Here is a 24,873-nt window from a genome sequence, read left to right on the forward strand (position 1 = left end):
TAGAAAACATTTTTTTCTCGAGGATCCCTGGGTGGCTCAGTGGTTTGGCTCCTCCTTGGTCCAGGGCATGATCCTGGAGTCCCAGGATCAAGTCCCATGTCAGGCTCCCTGCATGGAGCCTGCTTCTCCCTCTGCCTGTGTCTCTGCCCGTCTCTCTCTATGTTTATCAAGAATAAATAAATAAAATCTTTAAAAAAAAACATTTTTTCTCATTATAAAAGCAACACATGTGTGCATCAATGCATCAATTAGGAGTCTATTATTGCAAGCAACATAACACAAATTGGGCTAACTTAAGCAAAAAAAGAAAGAAAAAGAAAAAAATTTACCTGAAATGTATTGGAGTAGTTCACAAAATCAAAGAAAAAAATACAAGATCTGAAAAGCTGGGTGCAAGGGAAAGGCCAGGAATCTGGAAGTAATAGTCTTTCATGGGCTGCCTTTCCACAAATATTCACTGACCTCCAACTACACGCCTGGCACCACTCTGGGCCCAGTTGAATCAGACATGGGAGGAAAAGAAAAGAGGAGAGTCAAGCAAGACTATATCAAAAAAGAAATGTTTGAAACAGGGCTGAGGGTTTTCCATGTGGCCAAGAGAGCAAACAGCATGGGTAGACATACAAAGATGTCAAAAAGGATAGAAGGCAAGTAGGAGAAGGGAAAATGACAAAGAAGGCAGGGAAGGATACCAGAGGTCTTTATGTCTAGTCCTCAAAACTGAAGTGGAACTAGGGGTGTAGCAGTTGTGGGTCCAAAGAAGGGAGAGGAATTTGGCCTAGATTATACCCAGACAGGGCCGACTGATAAGAAAGTCAACTACACCAAAATCACGTAAGAATGTGAAATTGAGGGGATCCTTGGGTGGCTCAGCGGTTGAACGTCTACCTTCAGCGCAGGGCGTGATCCTGGAGTCCAGGGATCGAGTCCCACGTCGGGCTCCCTGCATGGAGCCTACCTCTCCCTCTGCATCTCTCTCTCTCTCTCTCTCTGTGTCTCTCATGAATAAATAAAATCTTAAAAAAAAAAAAGAATGTGAAGTTGAAATCAAGTGGCATTTGGCCTGGGACTAGTTGGGTTGTGAGATGATTCCAAATATTTCAGAAAGACCCAGAAGTCTGATATAAATTTGGTGAGTAAAAAATCAAACGACCAAAATGCTTGGACAACAAGAACAAGAATGTTCTGAGTGAATACCAGAGACAAGAGCTTATACTCACAGGTAAACTACGTGTGAGAGAGCCAGCTCTATTTTAAGAGCCAGGGATGTTGTAGACACATTTATTCATGAAATATTTAGACTTAATCATAGGTAATTGAGAAGAAGAAAGGAGGAAAAGGAGACACCTTTACTAACGGTGTATGGGTAGTATTTACTAATGTCAGGCCTTGTTTGTTTGTTTTTTTAAAGATTTTATTTATTTATTCATGAAAGAGAGAGAGAGAGGCAGAGACATAGGCAGAGGAAGAAGCAGGCTCTCTGCAGGGAGCCTGATGTGGGACTGGACCCCAGGACGCGAGGATCATACCCTGAGCCAAAGGCAGATGCTCAACCACTGAACCACCAAGGCATCCCAATGCCAGGTCTCATTTCAGGAACTTTACACACATTATATAATTTAGTCCTCAAAATAATCTTAGGAGATAGATGCTATTATTTCTCTCTTTTATAGGAGAGGAAACTAAAGACCAAAAATCCTAAGTATCTAGTAAGGTACAAACCAGAGTTTTCTGGCCTTAAAACTTAGACTCAAACTCGCTATGATGTGACTTTTAGGATCAAAGCCATAGTGGTTGCAGAAAGGAGGAAAAACAGCATGAAACAAAAGAAGACGGAATTATTAGGATTTGGTGCCCAAAATCCTGGCCCTGGGGGATTGCCATGGGGACAAGGATTGGCTCTGTGCTCTGTGTGTATGTGAAGAACTAAGTGTTGGGATTTTGGGTCTGTGGTGATTTGGGTCAACTACAGTGAAAAGCCAAAGAGACTTCTCACTTTGTTGTCAACTTTCATATGTGCAGGGGTCATACAGGAAATGCACAGGGAGTTTGTGGGGAGCAGTTGTTGAGATTGTGGGAGGACAGGTAGTGGTGACACATCCTTGGGCACAAGCTTAGACAAATACCATACTGAGCCTCCAGCGTCTTCCTGCTATAGTGGTAGAAAGGTAGCTATGGCAGCAGTGGCATACTCTCAGTTTCAGAGGTAGACATTTAAGCTTCAGCCCCCAAGGTTCCTCGGAAAGTTCAGTGGTCAGGATCTTGACATGGCTGGCCCAGCAATCCATAAAGAGCAAATGGAACAGACTCTCTGGTTTCTTTAAGGTCATTATTCACAGGCCTGAGTAAACGCCTGGGGTTATTGGATTTATCAGGAGTAAAGAAACTCTTGGAAGAAGATAACCTGTCCCTTAACCACAAAATGAAGACTCCAGCTGTTTAATCAGAATAGTGGAGTGGAGGGGGGAGGTGTGATCTGTGTAATGGCACATCAACTAAACATTATATTTTAGATAGAAAGAATAATATGCACAAAGTTCAGAGTGCAAGGAAAAACACTATTTTGAAATGGATTACACAAACAATGTTCTGCCATTTCCACAAGCAAGCTGCTCTTCCTCTTGTATTGTTTATGCTAGCATATAAGTGAAGTGTAAAGTTAAAGGAGTAATGATAGAAAGAAATTAAAAAGTTAAGAAGGGCGATCATTTGAAGTCTTGTAAGCCATGTTACTCTTTATTCACTGTCATCCATTGATTTGGGAAAATTTTGAGTCATTTTCTCATTGGCTATTCTGTTTCACTATAGTCTTTGCTTCTGAACCCATATTACGAATATATTGAGGTCTTTTTGCTCTATTTGCCATGTTTCTTTTTATGTTTTTTTGTTTCTTTACCTCTGTATACTATATTCTATATATTTTCTCTAGATCAATTTTCTAATTCCTTAACTGTCTTTTTAGCTAGTTTAGTCAGCTATTAGACTTGACCATAATTTTTAAAATTTCAATGTTTACCTTTTCCTTTTTAGAAATTATATTTTTGAAGGAATTCTATTTCTTCTTCTTGGAGGAAAGAATGTTTTCAAAGCTCTGGTCTTTTTTTGATGTCTTGTTTTTGTTCTGAAATTTTCAATTCCTTATTATATATAATATATATTAAATAATTATATTTATGCTCTCTACTGAATAGGTATCTGCCATCTTTGGGTGCCTTGCTTTGCTGATTATTGTGTCTCTCTTTATTGATGGAGGCTAGAGTTTCCCTCTATGTTTTGAAATTTTTGTATGGAAACCTCATGTTCAGCTAGGCTTTACCTTTGGGAATCTTGTGAAGCCTGAGTTAAGAATATGTATCTCTGTAGAAGTTTTTACTGACATCAAGTCACTTTTCTTCATCAGCTTTACTGAGGTATAATTTACTTTCAATAAAATTCACTAACTTAAAGTGTACATACAATTCAATGAGTTTTGATAAATGTAAACAGACATGGAACTGCAACCATAATTAAGATATTGAATATTTCTATCACCCTAAAAAGTTCCTTTGTGCCTCCTTGTAGTTAATCCTCTTCTGTCATCCAGGCAACCATTGATTTGCTTTATGTAATTACACTTTTGATTCCTATAGAATTTCATATAAATGGAATCATATAATCAGTCTTGTTTCTGATCCTTTTATGTGGCATAATTTTTCTAATACTCTATGTTAAGTGTATCAGTGATTTATTCATTTTATTGATATGCCACAATTATTTTTTTTTTTTAAGATTTTATTTATTCATTCACGAGAGACACACAGAGAGAGGCAGAGACATAGGCAGATGGAGAGGCAGGCTCCTCCCAGAAAGCCTGATGCAAGACTCAATCCAGGGACTCCAGATCCGGGATTACTGCCTGAGCCCAAGGAGACACTCAACTGCTGAGCCACCCAGGCAGTCCGGATATGCCACAAGCTCAGCATCTGTTTGTCCCTCTCCCTCTGCTCCTCCCCCCATTCACGTGCCCTCTCTCTCTCTAAAATAAGTAAATAAAATATTTTAAAAAATGTATTCTAGATACAAGTCCTTTATCATATACGTGTTTTGCAAATATCTTCTTTCAGTATGTGGTTTGTCTTTCATTTTCTTAACAGTGTTTTTCAAAGAGCAATAATTTCTAATTATTATAAAAAATGTTTTCTTTCATGGGGTGTGTTTTCTGTGCCCTATTGGCATGAAGCCTACTTAAATACATAAGTAAATAAAATTTATATAAAAATGTAAAGGACCCAGAATAGCCCAAAACAATATTGTAAAAAAAACAAAATTGGAAAAATTCATACAACATGATTATAAGATTTACTGTCAAGCTACAGTAATCAAGAGAGTATAATATTGGTATAGGATTGACATGTAGATCAATAGAACAAAATAGAGATTCCAAAGATAGACTCACATATATATGGTCAATGTCCCAAGATAATTTAAGGGGAAACAGGGTAATCTTTTCAATAAATGGGGTGGAACGGTTGGATATCCATAAGCAAAAATAAAGCTTTATCCTTATATTATACAAAAAAATTTTTTTTCTTTATTTATGAGAGACACAGAGAGAGAGGCAGAGACAAAGGCAGAGGTAGAAGTAGGCTCCCTATAGGAAGCCTGATGTGGAACTTGATCCCAAGATCCAGAGGGGAAGAGAATCCTGAAGCAAACTCTGCTGAGTAGGAAGTCAGATGCAGGGCCCTGAGATGATGACCTGAGCCAAAACCAAGAGTTGGCCACCTAACCAACTGTGCTACCCAGGTGCCTCCACAGAACACTTTTTATATTAAATTCTAACTGGAAGTTCCCAGACTGATAATAATACACTGATGATATACATTCAAAATCCAAATTTAGTTGTGGACAAATAAGGTTAATAGCTATAAATTCAGTCAGAATACTTCCTTTTTATTGTCTAAATCCCAGACTAAGACAGACAAGCTTTTTTATCCTTTCCCTTTGCCAGGAAACAGAATTTCTCTTAGTCTACCTATAATTTAGAGTAGCTTTTCAAAGCATCAACTTCATTAAGGGGACTTTATTCCAGTTTCCTATGTCATGAGATGTCACAGCCTTGTTAAAATGTAAGTCCCGTTGTTATCATGATGGGAAAACTCCATCTAACCTTGGTGCAGGGGTACCTGAGAGCTCATTTGTCTACTGCTCTGACTTTACCGTCTTTGTTTTTGGCTCTCAAGTATCAGTTACCCATTACTGTAACTGAACTAATGTGTCTCTTCATTTGGCTGGTCTTGATTCGTATCCTTTATAACAAAACTGTTATTGTTAAGTATAGCACTTTCCTAAGTTCTATAAATCATACTGATGAATTACCAAACTTGATTGGGAGAAGGGGTCGTGGGAACCCTCCCAGATTCATAGCTAGTTGGTCACAAGAGCACGTGGCTGGGGGACTCCACTTGAAGCTGGCATCCACTTTAGAAAGTGGAGTAATCTTGTTGGAAATTGTGCCCTCTCACCTGTGGATTCTGACAGTAACTCTAGATGGTTAATGTTAGGATAGAATTGTATTGCAGCACACTAGCTGGTGTCAGAATTCAAGGGCAGTCCAGGTTTAAAGGGTGAGGGAAGTAGAGACTATGTCTTGAGACAAGCAGCAAAGTCACACTGCAAAGGCACATGCATACTGGAGCGGGAGTGATTTCTGGCCATTATGCAAGTTTATTACACCTACTTTCTTGCTAGTTTAGCTCTTCATTTGAAAGAATGTTATATTTTAACATCTAGAGCGCACTTCTAGATGTTTTGTAGGGAGGTTTTTCCCAGTTATCAGTTCACCATATTACCAGATAAAGAAGCTCTCCTTATTACTTACTATACACACTCAAGTGGGTAGAGGTTAAAAAAGAAAGGCCGAAAGGAAGAACTCTTTCAGTAGCACATAAAGATCCATTTGAGAGAAATCCAGAGAATATAGAAGATAATGGGATAGGCTGCACTAGTTAAATGTGGGAAAACGATTAATTATCTAGGAGGCTGGGGTGGGTGTTGACTTTGAGCTAAAAAATAAAAAGTATAAAATATAATAGAAATCCAGCAGAAACAAATAGAATGTAAAGTATTAAAAGGGCATAGAAATACTCTCTGGAAAGAAAATTCCTGCAAGAAAGAGGTTTCTTCTCAAGGAAAAAAAATTGCTTCAAAATACCATCTTTGTTTGTTACCTACAAAAATAAAGTTACCAAAAACTGATATTCTTAATACTTTCATGGTTGTACTTCAATTTATTTTTTTAAAGATTTTATTTATTTATTTGAGAGAGAAAGAGCATGCACAGGTGCTGGCAGAGGAGCAAAAACAGACTTCCCACTGAGCAGGGATTTCCCAGGACCCAGGGATCACAGACCTGAGCTGAAAGACCAAAGAGCTTAACCAACAGAGCCATGACACCCCTGTACTTCAATTTAAATCACAGATCAGGGGCACCTGTGAAGGATCTGCCTTCAGCTCAGGTCATGATCTCAGGTTCATGGGATGGAGCCCTGTGTCAGGTTCTTGGCTCAGTGGGGAGTCTGCCTCTCTCTCTCTCTCTCTCTCTCTCTCCTTCTGCCCCTCCCCCACCCCATCCCACCCCTGCTCATGTGCTCGCTCTATCTCTCTCTCTCTCAAATAAATAAAATCTTTTAAAAAATTAAAATAAAGTCACAGATCAGTGACTAAAATTGGAACAATTGGTCAGAGAAGCACTAGAGAATAGCAGTTGACTTACCATAGCAGGCCTCAGCACAGGAATTGTTTTACTGCTGGGACTGCTTCTGCTGAATATGCAGATACGCTAGCTAAAAGCATCACAGGGTTATTCGGAAAAGCTAGAGTTACAGATCATTATTACTAGGTCAGTCCTTTAGGGGAAGTAGGAAAGGGTCAAGGGGAAACGAGCTTAAATCACTTAGCAGGGGATAAAGAGTCTCTCAGGTAGTTATGGATTCCTGTTTAGACTGGAGGGTGTGTTGACAAGATAGGTTCCTCACCTTCAGGCATCAGTGAGAATATTTTCCTATATGGACATCCTCCCTCTCAAAGTATGGTTCACGTATCAAATGTTGTTAATGTGGAACTCAGGCCAGGCTGCTGCCACATCCGTGTTGAATTACCTGACCTAGATCTTCTTATCTGTAGACTCTAGAACCCAAGTATCTTTATAAGGTCAACAAAAGGAACAGATAGGTATTAAACTGTTCTTTGCACTTTCATTAAAACTTCTGTGCAACACATAGCATATTCTTGTGTTTTTACCACAGTGAAGAGAAAAACAGTGGACTAGAAATACCACATCTCATACAAAAATGTTCAGAGCAGTTCCCTTCTTTTTTTTTTTTTTTTAAAGATTTTATTTATTTATTCATGAGAGACACACACACACACACACAGAGGCAGAGACACAGGCAGAGGGAGAAGCAGGCTCCATGCAGGGAGCCTGACGTGGGACTCGATCCCGGGTCTCCAGGATCATGCCCTGGGCCGAAGGCAGGCGCCAAACCGCTGAGCCACCCAGGCGTCCCAGCAGTTCCCTTCTTAATGGCCAAAAGCTATAAATAACTCAAGTGTTCATCAACAGGTCAATGGATAAATTGTAGTATATAACAGAATAATGTTCAGCAACAAATACCTACAAATATATGCAACAGCATGGATCAAATTTAAGAACTTTATTCTGAGTTAAAGAAGCCTTATACGAAAGCATAGCATATACATTATATACTCTAAGTTTCACTTCTGCTAAGTTTTAGAATAAGAAAACTAATCTATGGGACTCATTCATCACTCTCCCCACTGTTATGACAAGCTAGCTACACTGGCATTCTTTTGGTTCTTTGACATCAACAAGTACTGTACCTTTCCACTCCAGTCTTTATTCCTCTTCTTCCCCCCAGTAGGATATTCTATCTTCCCCTACATCAAGACATTCTGTCTTCCATTCCTACATTGAGACAACTGGCAACGACTTAGCACGGAAGTGATTTCAAACTACATAACTACATAAATATGGGGACGCCTGGGTGGCTCAGAGGTTGAGACTCTGCCTTTGCTAGTGATCCCAGATTCCCAGGATTGAGTCCCACAATGGGCTCCCTGCATGGAGCCTGCTTCTCCCTCTGCCTGTGCTTCTGCCTCTGTGTCTCTCATGAATGAATAAATAAAATCTTAAAAAAAAAAAAAAACTACATAAATACATTCCACCAAATCCAAACTAAACCCTACAGTTTACATATTCTTTTTTTCCAAGGAAACCTACCGAGACTAAGGTTAGTTTTCAGAACATCTAATACTTCTCTTTTTCACAATTATCCTAGTCATAAATAAACAATTATTGATATTATCACTGCTTAGGGGCCTTCTCCACCTTAAATTATGACTATATCAATGTCAGGGACTATTTGTGTCTGTTCACTGCTCTATTTCCACTCCCCATTACCATTCTTCAAAATGTAGTAGGCAAATCATAAATGTTTGTGGATTAAACAATCAGCCAAAGGAACGAATATTTCCATATTTCCATACACTCATTTTCCAAACTTGATGATCTTTGATCACCTTCTTATATGACAATGGTTTTATTCTTTTTTTTTAATTTTTATTTATTTATGATAGTCACACAGAGAGAGAGAGAGAGAGGCAGAGACACAGGCAGAGGGAGAAGCAGGCTCCATGCACCGGCAGCCCGACGTGGGACTCGATCCCGGGTCTCCAGGATCGCGCCCTGGGCCAAAGGCAGGCGCCAAACCGCTGCGCCACCCAGGGATCCCGACAATGGTTTTATAATGTTTATATTATTTTCCTTTTTAAAAAAGTTTTTATTTGGGGATCACTGGGCGGCTCAGTGGTTTGGCACCGGCCTTCCGCCCAGGACGTGATCCTGGAGTCCCGGGATGGAGTCCCACATTTGGGCTCCCTGCATGGAGCCTGCTTCTCTCTCTCTGCCTGTGTCTCTGCCACTCTCTATCTGTATGTCTCTCATGAATAAATAAATAAAATCTTTAAAAAAGAAAGTTTTTATTTTAATTCTGGTTAGTTAACATATAGTGTTAAATTAGTTTCAGGAGTACAATATAGTGATTCAACAATTCCTTATATCACCTGGTGTTCATCATGTTTGTAATATTATTTTCTATATAGTGAATGAAAAGTTATCTAGTCTTATCTCTAATTTAAGTATTCAAGTTTTTTTTTGTTTTTTGTTTTTTTTACCTTTGCTAGTTTTAAAACATTTATTTTGGCTCCACAATGTGTTCTAGTAATGTCATATAAAGTTTTAGGATTGTCGTTACATTTGGGAAATCCCTAACAAGTTTATTTCATGTATGAGGTACAAACATTACAAGGCATCTGAAGATGTCTTGTTCAGTGACAAATCTTAATATTCTGCATTGTCAGCATTCATTTATAGCTTGCAGTAGAAGAGTTCCTGGAAACCATTTCCACACTGAGACAACTGGCAATAACTTAGCTCAAAAGTGATTTCAAACTACATGACTACATTCCACTAGATCCAAACTAAGTGTATCCAAATTCAGCTGGATTCCAAAAATGCCTAAGGGCACGCCAGTGGCTCCCAACATGAGGGAGGTGCTAAGGAGGGTAGTCAGAGTGGATAGTGACAGTAGTCTTAATCTCTTGTTAAAAATTTTCCAAAATTTCCAAAATCTTACAACAGTGTGACTCTGCCAAGATCCTTCCCAGAGGGTGCTAAACTTGAACTTCATTACCTTCATGGTAAATCTATCTCTGCCTACCTCACTGGGTTGTTGATAGCATTAAACAATATACTAAATGTGAAAGCACTTTTTAAGCCCTAAAGAATTATACAGAGGTAAGACGATAGTGATGATGATGATGGGTTTCCAGCCTCAGTTCAAGTTTTGTCCACTGTGTATATGTGTGGAGACACCTAGTAAACTGATGGGAAAAGCTAAAGGAATTCTATTTGCAAGAAAATGGAGCGCCTGGTGAGAAAGTTTATCCTAAGAGTACAGCCAGGATTGACACATCTGACTCAGTAACAAACCCTTGGTGTAGACAGGATGAGATGATTTTTTTCCAACCAAGCCCTCCATGGACCATGTCTCTCATCCTTTCATGGGAGTCAGTTGAGGTAGTGCATAGGGCAATAGACACTAAAATAACATGTCATTGAATAACCTTTTAAGTCATTTGGCCAAGGAAATTTTTTGGGAAACTTTCCAAAATTCCATTTTAAAACTTTTTAAGCCAGAGTGATAGACTCACACCTTAGAACAGTTCACTTGACTGAATAATAAACTACCCCTGATCCTGCCTAGGCAGTTCCATGTACAAATATGATCAGAAGATACTTATTTACATGAATTTCTATATTGTTATGCATTAGTAAAGCTATGGTATTTTTATTAAAACTTTTTATTTTTTTAAAGATTTTATTTACTTATTCATGAGACAGAGAGAGGCAGAGACACAGGCAGAGGGAGAAGCAGGCTCCATGCAGGGAGCCCGATGTGGGACTCGATCCCGGGTCTCCAGGATCACACCCTTGGCTGAAGGCGGTGCTAAACCACTGAGCCACCCAGGCGGCCCAAGGGAAGTTTTTTTAAAAGTAATCTCTATCCCTAATGTGGGGCTCAAACTCACAACCCCAAGATCAAGAGTCACATGCTCTACTGATTGAGCCAGCCAAGCACCCCTACTTCATTTCTAATGAAATACTAGAACTATGCTTTGAATAGGGAAAGAAGGAGAGGTACATCCAATATCAAACAACCATATTCTTAGCCAGTCATACATGTATACATAGTCCAAGATGTTTTGATTCAATTGAACAAATATTTGTTGAGTGCCTATAGGTGCCAGGCACTGTTTTAGGTGTTTGGCACACAACTGTGAACAAAAAAAAGATCCCTGAGCTCACACAACTTATGTTGTAGTAGAATCTACACAATAGTGCCTGGCTCCAATTTAGTGTCAAATCTCCTAACTCAGAGTCACAAGGGAATAAGGGTTTGGAAAGGGTTCTTTTACTCTTTTCATAAAAGCCTGCCAAACCATCAATGGGCGTGGGTCCTGCCATCTAGGCCTACTGTGCTGCCCTAATTGACTATCTCTTTCACTGCCAACAAAGAAAAAGCAACCTCACCTTTGGCCCCTCCCTTTCTTTTCTTCTCTCTCCATGACACCTGCATCCTTTCCCCAGAATCCTAGGTCTTTTCACCTCTGGCACAGGCTGTAAGCTCTATTCTACTTTAGATGAGACCTGGTGTGTGTCAGATCCCACTAATGGAGTACATACAATTAGCCTTTTCACATTACAAGATTGACCTCTCCCAATGTGTTAATATTCTAAAGGGGTCTCTGTCCCTTCCTCATCATCAGTCACATTGCCAAATGCCCTTCTGGTTCCCATGGTATGTGCTATGCTCCAGGAAGGGAACCACATACAGAGAGGAAAAGAATGTCTGTCCTGCCACAATAACAGCGAAAGAATTAGGGACGCAGATCAGGGTACAGAAATGGCGTTTCCTGTAGATAATAGTTTTCTGTTTCACTTTATGAAAAAAAAGATTGTGTTATAAATTTTGAACTCATTAATACATATTAAGTATTATTTATTAAAATGTGAATAATATATTCAACTTTTTAAATTACAGAAGTCAAAACTCTGAAAATCACATTTAAATAATTAAACAATGCTAATGGAAATTTTTTTTTACATAAGGAACTTTGTGTGTGTGTGTGTGTGTGTGTGTGTGTGTAAATACAAAGACCATTGTTTTGGTACTACTTTAAGAGAGATAAAACTGGTGGAGATCTTTTGAAGGATATGCCTGGTCCATGACCCAGTATCCTTCCTTAACCTTGAAATTGCTGTTGGACTCCCAATTATTAGCAATGGCTCACCTAGGAGTGCATTTTAGACATGCCCATCTGGCCCTAGTTGATTACACTAGGTATGGGCTCCTGGAAAGACAAACTATAAGCACCAAAGATAATAAATAAGTAAATTATTAGTATACTTGATGATAAACCCTACAGAAAAAAGAAAACATTTAAATTTGTTGTCTTTAGCATTTGGGATTTGGCCTAAGAAATTCTAGTTTAGTCTGAGCCAATCAAAGATCAAGGAGTTCTAGAGTCAGAAGATGAGAGGTAGTTCTCTTCTGCGTGCCATGTGAACTGAAAAGCAAAGAAGGAGGTCTCTTCGAAGAGCAAAGAACGAAGCAGGTGTTGGGAAGGAAGTAGACTGTATCCTGATGACTTTTCAGTTCTGACTTCCATTCCTTTCTTAAGGTATAGCTGTAATTTTTGCTCTTGGTTTCCTTGAGATATTACCTTGTTTATTTATCTACCTATCTACCCATCTATTCTATCTACCCATCTATTCTATCTATCTATCTATCTATCTATCTATCTATCTATCTATCTATTTTTTGCTTAAGCTACTTTTAGTTTCATTTGTTCCTTGCAACCAAAGAGAACTAACAGCGATTATAATAATGCCAATATTTATTAAGCCTCTATTAGGTGCTAGGGATTATGGTAAGACTTTAGATATGTCATTAGATATAGATTTTGTCTGTCACATTTAAAAAATAAATTTGTTTTTCAATTTTAAATATTTTGCAACCATTTTTTTCTGAATAATTTTTTTGCAGACAGCTTGGAAAATACATGAAAGTATGAAGAAAGAGAAAAGCATATCCCATAACCTCATCAACAGGAGAGAGAAATGGTTACCATTTTCTCCTTGTTTACACCTAAGACAATTCTTACTTCCCCATCCCCATCCCAATTCCATTATCTTCTATCCAGACTTCTGCTTTTCAAATTAGTAAGTTAGGATAGCACAAATATATGATAATATAGTACTAAAAACACAAGAAAACTTCAAATTGCCTGCTGAATTCAGGGATAATATCTTGTCACCTCTGCATCCTCAACATTCATCTGCCAAGTAGTAAGTGCTAACCTGCTTAATGTATCAAAACCCAAAGGTTCTTAACTTGCCTCTCCCCACTGAATTTTTTAAAATACACATAGAGATTAAATTTAATCTAACTTTCATGGAAAGTTCTAGTCTCAGTATGTGTTTGGCTCAATCAATCACTGATTCTATATCTATAGTTTTGAAATTTATTATTTGTATTATTTATTTATTTATTTATTTATTCATTCATTCATGAGAGACACAGAGAGACAGGCAGAGACATAGAGGGAGAAGCAGGCTTTCTGTAGGGAGTCTAGACTCGCTCCCAAGACCCTAGGATCATAACCTGAGCCAACTGCAAACGCTCAACCACTGAACTACCCAGGTGCCTCTACAGTTTTGAAATTTAAAGGGGTTTTCAGATTGACAGCCCTGAGGCATTTGGGTTATGTTCAAACACCAAAAGATTCCCCATTATGGTCACTATCCTGTGTTTTCTAAAGACTGAAAAGATAACTGACCTATTTGTCAAATAATTCAGTTAGGAACACCTGAGTGGTTCAGTGGTTGAGGGTCTGCCTTTGGCTCAGGGCATGATCCCAGGGTCCCAGATTTAGTCCTGCAGCCGACTTCCCGCAGAGAGGTGGCTTCTCCCTCTGCCTATGTCTCTGCCTCTCTGTGTCGCTCATGAGTAAATGAATAAAATCTTTAAAAAAAAAAAAAAAAGGATCCAATTAATAGGAAACGTCCTATCCCCTGAAAATCATGGTAAATCTCAGGTATGATTAGAAGGTAGAATAGTTCTTGGGGCACCCGGGTGGCTCAGTTGGTTAAGTGTTTGACTCTTAATCTCAGCTCAGATCTTGATCTTAGGGTCATGAGTTCAAGCCCTGTGTTGGGCTCCATGCTTACTTAAAAAAAAAAAAGGTGAAACTCTTACTAACTTTTCTGCAGATTCCCTGCTTAATTTTCTTTAGCTAGACAAGTCTAGACATAATTGAACTCTGAAGAGTTTTTCCAAAACAGTATCTATCTAGGTAGCCCAGAGTCCAAGAACTATTCAGTTTCTGGAATTACTTGAAAAAAATTCAGAAGGCAAAGTTGTGCAAATTCTTGGCACATTCCTTGGACAAGTCAGATAGTTCTGGCTACCAGTTCTAATGTGGTTACATTTCCAGTTAAACCAGATATTTGAAATTCAGCTATTTATTCCTCCAGTCTGCCACATTTATTATTATAATGACACTTGATGGTTATAAGTCATAGAAAATATTCCACTTATAAAAATTTTTAATTAATAAAGTGAACACAAAAGATTTTATTATTAAACAGGCTATGACTTCACTCAATTTTACACAGCCTTGTTTAGTACATTATATATTGTCATTTCTAAACTGCTTTCAAAATTCCAATTTTAGACTTTTGCATATAAGATGACAAATGAACACTTTGAGCCAAAGCTTGGTGAAGCTGGTTGCCAACCAACAGTTCCATTTTTGCAGTTTCTCCATCGTAGTTTTGTAATTATTTAAATATTTGCTTGCATATTGTTCTTATTTCTAAGAATGTGAGAAAATGGAAAAATTAAAATGCAGATTCTGGAGATAAATTGAGGCTTACAAGCTTAGTATGACTGAAAAAAATGTAGAAATAAGATAAACTGTTGGTCACAGCTTTATAAATGTTCTATAGGTCTCTTTCAAAAGCAAAGGGTTAGGTCCAAAAATGAAAGTGATCAAATTTGTCTCTCAGGAGGTAAAATGTTTTTGCTTCCTTTCTTTCTTTCTTTTTAAGATTATTTATTTATTTATTTATTTATTTATTTATTTATTTATTTATTGAAAGAAAGAAAGAAAGAAAGAAAGAAAGAAAGAAAGAAAGAAAGAAAGAAAGAAAGATAGCATGAGCGGGGGAGAGGCAGAGGGAGAAGCAGGCTCGCTGCTAAGCAGGACCCCAGGATCATGACCCAAGTGGAAGACAGATGCTTAACCAACTGAGCCACCCAGGCACCCCATGCTTTTGCTTTCATACAGCTGCTAACCAATCTACTTTAAGACAGATTTTACACATGGCTGATGTATTAGTTTTCTAGAGCTGTTATAACAAGTAAAAGTTTAGAACAGAAATTCATTCTCTTACTGTTATAGAGGCCAGAAGTCCAAAATCAAGATGTCAGTAAGGCCATAATCACTTTGAAGGCTCAAGAAAAGAATCCTTCACTGCTTCTTTCCTTGCTTCTGGTGGTTGCTGGTCATTCTCGGCATTCCTTGGCTTGCAGCTACATCATGCCAATCTCTGTTGTCACCGGGTTTTCCTCCCTGCATATCTTCTTATGAGAATACCAGTCATTGGATTTCGGTCCTACCCTAATCCAGTATTACTTCATTTTAACTAATTATATCTGCAAAGAACCTACTTCCAAATAAGATCACATTTTGAAGTTCCAGGTGGACAAGAATTTGGGGGGTACTGTTTGACTCAGTAAAGCTGCGTTCAAGGATCATGATTAAGATTTCATGAAGTCCAGGGCAGCTTGGGTGGCTCAGTGGTTTAGCACCCCCAGGGTGTGATCCTGGAGACCCAGGATCGAGTCCCACGTCGGGCTCCCTGCATGGAGCCTGCTTCTCCCTCTGCCTGTGTCCGTGCCCCTCTCTCTGTGTCTCTCATGAGTAAATGAATAAAATCCTTAAAAAAAAAAAAAAGATTTCATGAAGTCCAGTTGTCAATTCTAAATCAAGTCATATTTAGTGGTGAAAGATCAGAAATTCAGTCAAATTATCTTGGATAAAAGGGATTTTACTGTAAGGAAACAACTCTTATGGGGAGTCCCAGGAAAACAGAACCATCGGGACAAAAATTAGGGTACGTCAGCTTTCCTTAGCCTACACATAAGTAGATAGTTAAAGACTGCTACTGTTTTGTACAGATATAATTGAGCTAAAATTTTATCTGTTGCTGAGTTTTCATTCGCAGCCTGTCTCATGATATTTTGTTTGGCTCGGCTCAGCTCAGCTTGTGGACTGCATTTTCTTGTTTTGGGTGCCACTGCAAGCTCAGTCAGGTGTGTGTGTATGTGTGTGTGTGAGAGAGAGAGAGAGAGAATATGTAGGGCTGGGATACAAACCACTCTCTTAAAAGAGTTTGCAGGAGGGGAGGCAATTATTATCCTCTCAATAGTTTCGATAAATGAATCTCTTCTGCCCTTACTGTAATGAAGAAGTATTTGTCATAGGTTTACTTTCTTAATTATTTTAATCATATGAAACAATAGGAGTCTGACATCCCAAGCTTCATAATAAAAACATACTGTAATGTGATTGTTCAAAGTTTAATTACCGTGAAAATTCTTTCAGTCTTATAATCATTTATTGGCCTAATACTAGCAATTTGAGGAAGCAAGCAATTTGAGAAAATATAACTCCAAAAAATTTCTCATTTTACCATCACTATTAGAAAAAAATTATCCAAAGAGGGCAAAATTTCTTTGACTTTGGGGGATATACTTTCCAGAACTATTAAATTATAAAATTTTAAAAATTTCTTGAGTTTGTCATCCTATGATTTTTTTTTTCCTCTTCTGGAACTCAGATGCCCTGAGTTGGTTTAATTGTAAACCTTGGGTTGTAAAAACATCCCTTATCAGTGCATGGATTGTCCTTATTCATTCACACATTCATTCACATATCATTTAATGAATGTATGTGAAGCCACCACTCTGCCCAAGACTAAAGCTTTAACAGGAATATATCTACATGTGTACTCATTCTACTATCTTTTTTTTTTTTTCTCCCATCTTGGCCCCTTGTGTTCCTTCCTTCCCTTTGTACTCCAGGGGTAACCACTACCCTGAGCTTTGCTTTTGAATGTCATAAACAAGTTATATTAGGCCACTAAGATTTACTCGCGTTGTTTATACCTGTTATTTCTTTTATATTTTGAAAATATTTAGTTTTCGTTTGTTTTCCCTACTAGTTAAATAATAATTTTGAGTAAACAACTTTAAGAAAGCTGATATAACTAATGATGTAGGCCAGACATCACACTTTAAACTGAAGTGAGGGGATCCCTGGGTGGCTCAGCGGTGTGGCGCCTGCCTTTGGCCCAGGGCGCGATCCTGGAGTCCCGGGATCAAGTCCAACATCGGGCTCCCGGCATGGAGCCTGCTTCTCTCTCTGCCTCTCTCTCCCTCTCTCTGTCTATCATAAATAAATAAATAAATCTTTAAAAAAAAACTGAAGTGAGAGTGCATGGAGACTAAGATATTAGAATTCAAATAAAATCTTTAAATTACTATGACAAACAAGTTAACCATCAATGTCTTGGTCATACTAGAGCAAAAGGATTCAGACTTCATATTTTTTGTCTTTATCAGTCATTAGTGAGACATGTCAAACTTATTTAGCTCACTACAGATAATTATTATATGCCTAAATATATTTAAATTTTAGCGAATCTAAGCCAAAATGTCAATGGTATTTGGAAAGACACTAAAATAAAGCACCATTTTTTCAAGTCCCTTAGCAATTATGACAGATGGTTAATTCTCTATGACCAGAGGTAAATGGATGATTCATATGTATAATTTGTGAAAATCCTCAGGACAGATTTAGCTTGTTATATTTCAAATTGAAAAGCAAATAAATAATTTCAGATAAACAGAATAGACTTACCTGCAAAAACTGCCTTAAATATCCTAAATATTTTTTGCATTTTTATCTGTTTGATTATAGCTTTACTTTAGTCCACTTTCACTGTACACAGCTTTAGTCTCCTATTATCCCAATTCATCCTTTTAAACTATCACTCTGCTTAACATTTGTAGCATTCAGTATGAACAGTTTATCTTCTACCCTCATCTTGTCTATCATTCCTCCAAACTCTATACTCTAGAACTTCACTGTCCAACAGTCACCTAGCTATATGTGACTAGATTTTAAAATTAAATTAAATTAAAAATTCAGTTCCTGGTTGCAGTAGTCACTTTTCAAGTGTTACATAGTCACATTTTTCTTTTCTTCCTTTTTTTCATAGTCACATTTTTCATCATCTTCACTGTTATTACGTGGTCCATATTGTTATCTCTCCTTGGGATTTTTATAGTTGTCTTACACTTGGTTAATCTAATTCTATACTTGCACTTTTATATTGTTTTCAACCCAGAAGCTAGAATGGTTCTTTCATTATATATATATAAACTTATGTAGAGCCTAGTATGTGCCAGTTACTATTCTAGGCACTTTACAAATGTCAACTTATTTATTTCTCATAATGAACCTCAGAGAAACTATTATCCCTGTTGTGTAGAGGAGGAAAATAAGACACAGAAAGACTAAGTAATTTGCCTAAGGTTGCCTGGCTCATGGAACATAAATTATATCATGTCACTCCTCTCTTTCAAATATTTCAATAATTCCCCATTTCAGTCATAGTATAAGCCAAAGTTCTTCCAAAGACCAAGGGCCTAAAAGTCTACATGTGATTTGCATTCCTCTTCTACTCCATTTTCCTCCATAGCAATTTATTTATTTTCTTATCTATTTTTCCCCAAATTAAATTCCACCAGGGTGGACAGAGATTTCTGTCCCCTTCTCCACTAACAATTTTTCTAAGTGCCCAAAACAATGCCTAGCATAGCAGGCACTCTTTTTTTTTTTTTTTTTTAAGATTTTATTTATTTATTTTTGCAAGAGAGAAGGAGTGTGAGGAAGTGGGCATAGGGAGAAGCAAACTCCCTGCTGAGAAGGGAGTTCCATATGGGATTCCATTTCAGGACCCTGGGATCACAACCTGAGCTGAAGGCAGACACTTAACTGGCAGAACCGCTCAGGTGCCCACCTAAACAGGCACTCTAAATAATTGTTGCACAAATAAATATATCCCTTCTCATTTACTGCAAGTGGAAACAAATGTTTAAGAAAGGAGGCTAAAAGCAGAGATTTCAGAATTCCTGAAATTTGTATACATTCCATTTATTTATATTTTAATTTTTTAAGGGGGGGGTGAGGAGCAGAGGGAGAGGGAGAGAGTGAATGGAGAATCTGAAACAGGCTCCATGCCCAGGACAGAGACCAACAGGAGGCTTGAGCTCACAACCCTGAGATCATGACCTGAGCTGAAATCCAGACTCAATCCCTTAGCCAACTGAGCCACCCAGGCGCCCCTGAATTCAATTTGTGTTGTAATCCTTAGAGTTTACTAATCTTGTGTTTATAAAGTCAAGTAATATTAACAAAGTCATAAATTGTAAAATTAAAATTTTTGAGCATATACAAAATTCCATTTAATAGTGGGTAAATCACTCAGAGAAAAAATGACAACGGAAAGCATCACTCTTGTTATTTTAGTATGACAGATTAAAGAAAAAAAACACCTTGAGAGGGAGCACCTAAGAGAAGGTTTTGGTCGGTTTAATTGTCTGGATGAAGACCAACTTAAATGGATTGTCTGCTCCTATAAATGCCCCAGAACAAAGCACTGACTTTTGGGCAGTTCTAGCCAATCAGCAGCTATGGCCAGGTCCATTCCAAGATGATTGCTCCCTTGTGTAACAGCAGGAAAACAATTCAGTGAGTACAGTACCTTTAATATTTTTCTGACCAAGTAAAGGATGTGGAAAAAAGACCAATGGATATTCATTCATCAAGAATAATAATCGAATATAATTTTAAACTACGGTAGTGGGTCAGTTTCAAGAACGGAATGCTATTTCACACTACTGTATTCTTTTTTTTCGACTTCATCTTCCCATACATGTGCAACTGAGATTCATTTGCTTCTTCTTCTTCTTCTTCTTCTTTTTTTTTTTTTTTTTAATATTAAACTGCTGAAACCCGGTGCATTGGGTTTTCCTATGGATGAAAGGAAAAGTTGTTCCGGGTGTATTTAAAACCTCAAAAAAGGGATCCCTGGGTGGCGCAGCGGTTTGGCGCCTGCCTTCGGCCTAGGGCGCGATCCTGGAGACCCGGGATCGAATCCCACATCGGGCTCCCAGTGCATGGAGCCTGCTTCTCCCTCTGCCTGTTTCTCTGCCTCTCTCTCTCTCTCTCTGTGACTATCATAAATAAATAAAAATTAAAAAAAAAAAAACCTCAAAAAAATATTATTTCCATATTCATCCAGCTACTTTGTAAACATGCTTCCTTCTGGGTGTCCTTCAGAGATCTTCATTCTCTAGGTTTGGGAGTGGAGCCCAGGAACCTACGTTTCAGGCCCTTCTTGGAGAACTACTGGACTCAAAAAAAAAAAAAAAAAAGCTACCTTCATATTTTGCAGCTTTCAAAATATCGATTTTAGAAATCCAAAGAGGAGAAGGCAAAAACCCCGGTGGTTGTCTGAACAGGAACGAGCAGCTCACGTTGTGCCATGTGGTAAAACTTTTTCCTCAGTTTGCAGCTCTTCTGTCCCTGGGGAGGAAATCAGTTCATTTTCATCGAGTAATTAACCGTCTTGCAAGCAGCTCCGCCCCCGTCTCTTCAGGATGACCCCGAAGAGTCTTGAACTCCTCTTCGCGGCGTAACGTACGGCTCGGTCCGCCCTGCCTGCGCTCCCTCACGAGGGCCTCCGGGACCCGGTCCGCTTCCCGCCACAGGGGCCCCTCCTCCGCTCGCCCTTCGGGTCCAGGGCTCCCAGAGGCGCTCTGCGCCGCGAGTCTTGGCGCCAACCGGGTGGCGGCGCTGTCCGCCCCGCGCGCGGCCGCCTCGGGCCCGAGGGAGGCGGAGGCTCGGCCGGCGGAGGAAGGGGAGGGAGCGAGGCGCGCTCCCTGCTCTCGCGTGCTCTCGCACCGCTCGCGTGACCGGCTGGTGTGTGCGCGAGGGGCCGGCTCCCGGGGGCACGGACGGCCGGGCGCGCGCCGCTGCGAGGGGCGTCCGGGTCCCGGTCGGCGGACCCGGCCGGCGCGAGGTGCGGGTGGGTCGGCGGGCCGCGGGGGTCCCGGGCGGACGCGGGCGCTCCCGCTCCCGCTCCCGCTCCCGCTCCCGGAGGAGCCTTCTCCGAGGCTGCTCTTCCTCGGCCAGACGGAGAGCGGCAGTGTCTCCCCGCCCAGCGCACACTCGCCCCGCGTCTCCCCCCGCGGCGGCTGCTCCTCCTCGGCACCGCCAGCCCCAGCGCCGCTCCGGGGCGGGCGGCGGCGGCGGCGGCGGCGGCGGCGGCGGCGGCGGCGGCGGGACCCGCGGAGCCGCTTTGTGTGCAGCCCGACGAGGGGCGGCGGCACAACCACCTGACAGAGGCCCGGGCGCTCGATGCACCTTCCGCCCGCATGAGGAGGAGGAGGTAAAGGCGGCGGCGGCTCGGCTCCCGCCCTCGGTTGGTGGAGGGAGGGGACGGAAGGGGAGACCGGAGGGGGGGGCGCGGGACCGAGGCCCGGCGGGGCTGCCGGAGGTGCCAGTGAGGCCTCGGCAGCGCTGGACGGCGCCGAGCGGTCGGGGGCGAGAGCAGCCGCCGGGGTCCCTCAGCCGAAGTTGAAGGAACAAAATGTGAAGTGCGGAGCCGCGTCAGCCGCTTCCTGGCGTGGGGTTTGGGGTGGAGGGCGGCTTGTTTTCCCCTCCCGCGGGACAGGGGAGGGGCGGGAGCGTGGCGGGGACGCCGGGGGTCCTGAGGCGCGGCCCGGCAGAGGCGTTCGTCTCCCGGAGCCGCCGCTGCGTGCGGGTCCGTTCGGGTCCCTAGTTTTGCGGCCTAAGCCGAGCCCTATAGGCCTCGCGGCTCCTCTCCCGGAGGGGACCGGCCGGGCGGGGGCTCGGGGCTTCTCTCCGACCGAGCGGGGGCCGTGAGGGCCTCGCCGGGCTCGGGAGGCTGCCGAACTCCGGACCTCGGTGCGTCGGGGTGGGTTTCATTGTGAGAGGCGGAATGGGAAACTCCTGGTGCAGCTCGGCGCTCCCCGCGGCCGCGGCGGCTGGTGCCGGAGAGCCCCTGGGGCCCGGGGCCGGCGGGGCCCGCGTGAGTGGGGGTGGCGGGGCGGCCGCCGGGGGCTGGGCCCGGGGAGGGGCGAGTGGCGGGGCCGCCGCCGAGTCCCCGGCCTCCGTGGAGAAAGGGCCCTTTGCAGATTAGAGATTTTTGAAATGAAAAAAGAGGTTACAAAGTCTCCCCTTTCTCGCTGAACTTTTGTTTTCTGACCGATAGAGGCCGGTAGAGGACTGTGAAAGAAAAGTTGTCCCCCAGGATGGACTTCACCGCGCAGCCCAAGCCTGCCACTGCCCTCTGTGGCGTCGTGAGTGCAGACGGGAAGATCGCTTACCCTCCGGGGGTAAAGGAGATCACCGACAAGATCACCACCGATGAAATGATCAAGCGACTGAAGGTAAGCGTCTGGACAGTGTTCACACTTGAGACGTTTGTGGTAGGAGGTGCTCTCTCCCGTGGTATTATTACTGCACTGCTAGGCCTGGCCTTTACAGTTTCACCTACCAGGGTTTTTTGTTTGTTTGTTTGTTTGTTTTAGATATCTTGTCATCTCCTTTTTTTACCACCTCTGAGAGGGATTATCTTGGTTGTATCTTTGGTTCTGTAGGGATATAATCATTATGGAAAATTAAAAGCAGTGTATCTGTTTTTTCAAACCTAAGAATGTGCGCTTTTTTTTTTGAGAGAGAGAGAGATATATATATAACTTTTTTTCTAGAAATATTTATGAGAATACTGTTCAAAGTAGCTTACAATCTTAAGTTTAGGCAATAGCTGCCTAGGAAGGGTCCTATTTCCATCACTTTCCGAGGAGACCAATCACAAAAGCATTTTTATTAAATTGTCACAATTTTCTAATATCCGGAAGCTTAAATACGAATTTAATATGGTTGAACTTTCACAGAATGTACTGACTTCACAATTCAGACTTGAAGTAAGGTGATGATTTATGTCTGCATATTCAAAGGGGTTTTTAAGAGAGAATATTTTAGCTCTTTTTTAGTTAGCTTGTTTAAACCATGGTGATCCTAAGATCAGGGTTGTAAGTTTCAGCTTTATGTTGATCAGCTTTTTGCTTTGTTGCATGGACATTGATTATGCCTACAGCCTTACAGGATAAGTGCTGTTGTTACGAGAGCAACTTGATGGAGTATTTCTCAGACAGGGCATCTTCATTTTTTTCTTTTCTCCCCCCCCCCCCCCCCGCCTTTTTTTTTTTTTTAAAGTGGCTCCACACTGGCTGTCATGCTTAACTCATGACCCTGAGATCCAGTCCGGCACTTAACGGACTGAGCCACCCAGGTGTCCCTCAGCCAGGGCATCTTTGACTCCCAGGGAACGTTTGTCAGCGCTGAAAATATTTTGGTTGTCACAATTGGGGCTAGATTGAGGCAAAGAAAGAGAAAGACTTGAGGCAGGGAGTCCAACTAGGAAACTGCTAATGGTAGTATAGGTGAAAGATGCTGAAATCTTGAGGTTGAGCTATGGTAGTGGAAGAGAGGTAGCGAAGGATCCAAGAAATGTTTCAGAGTTAGAATCAATCAGACTTGGTGGGAGGTGAGGGAAGAAACAATGTTGACAGGGTTTCTACCTTAGGCAACTTGATAAAAGTATTTTTTTTTTTTTTTGATAAAAGTATTTTTAGAGTATGATCTTGCTCCTTTGTTCTTAAAGGTTAGTATAGTGCCTAGTAAATTTTTATGATGTTATGAGAGCTTAATGAGTATTTAAAGTATTCCCTAACTTAGCTTTTAAAAAACCTAATTAGATTCTGCAATTTGTTGCCTCTTTTGAGGGAAAAGGACACACAATACCTTCCATTAAAATAAACTTGATACTAAAGGTTATATGTGAAGCGCGGTGCTTAATTGATGCTTCTTAAGGCTATATTGAATGTTTGGAGATGCTGAAAAATTATGAAATACAAAGCTGTCAAGTAAACAATTTATAGATCTTTTAATTTTTATTTTCATATCAAGAATATGAAATCTTCAATTCTAGTGATGGGATAATCTGGTTAAAAAAGTTACCATCCTATATCAGAAATGCTGTTATATAAATGGACATATAACCAAATCTAGAATGAGCTTTGATTAGGATATCCTTTGTTATGAGTTCTTTTGGAAGTTAAAATTAACATGCATATTAACCAGTTTGAATGCCCTGCTAAAATTTTGCTTTTCTCAAGAATCTTATGATTTTGTTTTGCCCGTTTTTTTATTGTTTTGTTTTAAGATTTTATTTGTTTATTCATGAGAGACAGAGAGAGAGAGAGTCAGAGACACAGGCAGAGGGAGAAGCAGTCCCCAGGATCACACCCTGGGCAGAAGGCAGTACTAAACCGCTGAGCCCCTGGGCTGCCCTGCCCCTGTTTTTCTAAGTGTTTTGATTTTGTGATTTCTAGGGATCCCTGGTTAGTTAAAGTAGTACTGTCTCATTGGAAGCATAGATTTTTAACAATATTTAACTAGTTTTGATAATTTTTTGTGTTATTAGATCCTTAATATGGGCAAATTTTATAAATTCAGTAGTTTTTTTATTATAACATAGCGATAGTGTTCATATGCTATATCTTAGTCCATGGAATGCAGAGATGTTTGGTCCACTCCCTTCGGTTTTCAAGAATGGCACAAACATTTTTATAATAGAACCATAATTTTAGAGTTAGAAGAATCTTAAATTCTAGAACTCCCTGTATTTCACAGATGAGAAAATTTAGGCCCAGAGTAGCCAACTAACATGTACCAAGATCAGTTATAGAGTGATAGTGGCAGATCCAGGGCAACGGTATCATATTTATTTTCATTCTTATAACTGACTTTCTTCAGAGGAATCTTAACTAAGTAGAACTAAGAAGTTGTGATTTTTATTATGCAATTGAAAGCGGTGAAGTGAAAAGAGAAGGAAATCAATGAGTTAATTTGCTCTTTTCAAGGAGATATGGGGCACTTTTTTTTTTTTAACATTAGGAACAATTGTAATGCTTTGAGGCTTTCTTGAAAATAGTTCTTAAACAGCTAAGATACACTTTTATATAT

At 40.5% G+C, this 24,873-nt stretch overlaps 1 protein-coding gene and 1 long non-coding RNA gene across 5 annotated transcripts in view; one reads left to right on the forward strand and one right to left on the reverse strand.

Annotated features, from left to right (window-relative positions):
- Positions 1-18,876: 18,876 nt before the first annotated feature.
- Positions 18,877-20,192, reverse strand: LOC140621706 (uncharacterized). The gene is made up of 2 exons (XR_012021479.1): positions 20,028-20,192; positions 18,877-19,829 (listed from the first exon to the last, which is right to left on the reverse strand). It is a non-coding gene; the product is annotated as an uncharacterized lncRNA (long non-coding RNA).
- An 860-nt stretch (positions 20,193-21,052) lies between these two features.
- Positions 21,053-24,873, forward strand: part of PDS5A (PDS5 cohesin associated factor A) — a 151,005-nt gene continuing 147,184 nt past the window's right edge. For 3 of the 4 annotated variants that reach the window (XR_012021460.1, XM_072807036.1, XM_072807027.1), the window contains exons 1-2: positions 21,053-21,208; positions 22,055-22,232. Coding sequence is in view for 2 of the 4 variants with exons in the window: in XM_072807036.1 (XP_072663137.1) it covers positions 22,095-22,232 (138 nt within the window). In the remaining 2 variants the exon portion in view is untranslated. Of the gene's footprint in view, positions 21,209-21,277; positions 21,417-22,054; positions 22,233-24,873 lie in introns of those variants that run through there. The other variant, XR_012021463.1, reaches the window with a different exon arrangement.

Source organism: Canis lupus, chromosome 2, assembly GCF_048164855.1.
Source record: "Canis lupus baileyi chromosome 2, mCanLup2.hap1, whole genome shotgun sequence".
Lineage (NCBI taxonomy): Eukaryota > Metazoa > Chordata > Mammalia > Carnivora > Canidae > Canis > Canis lupus.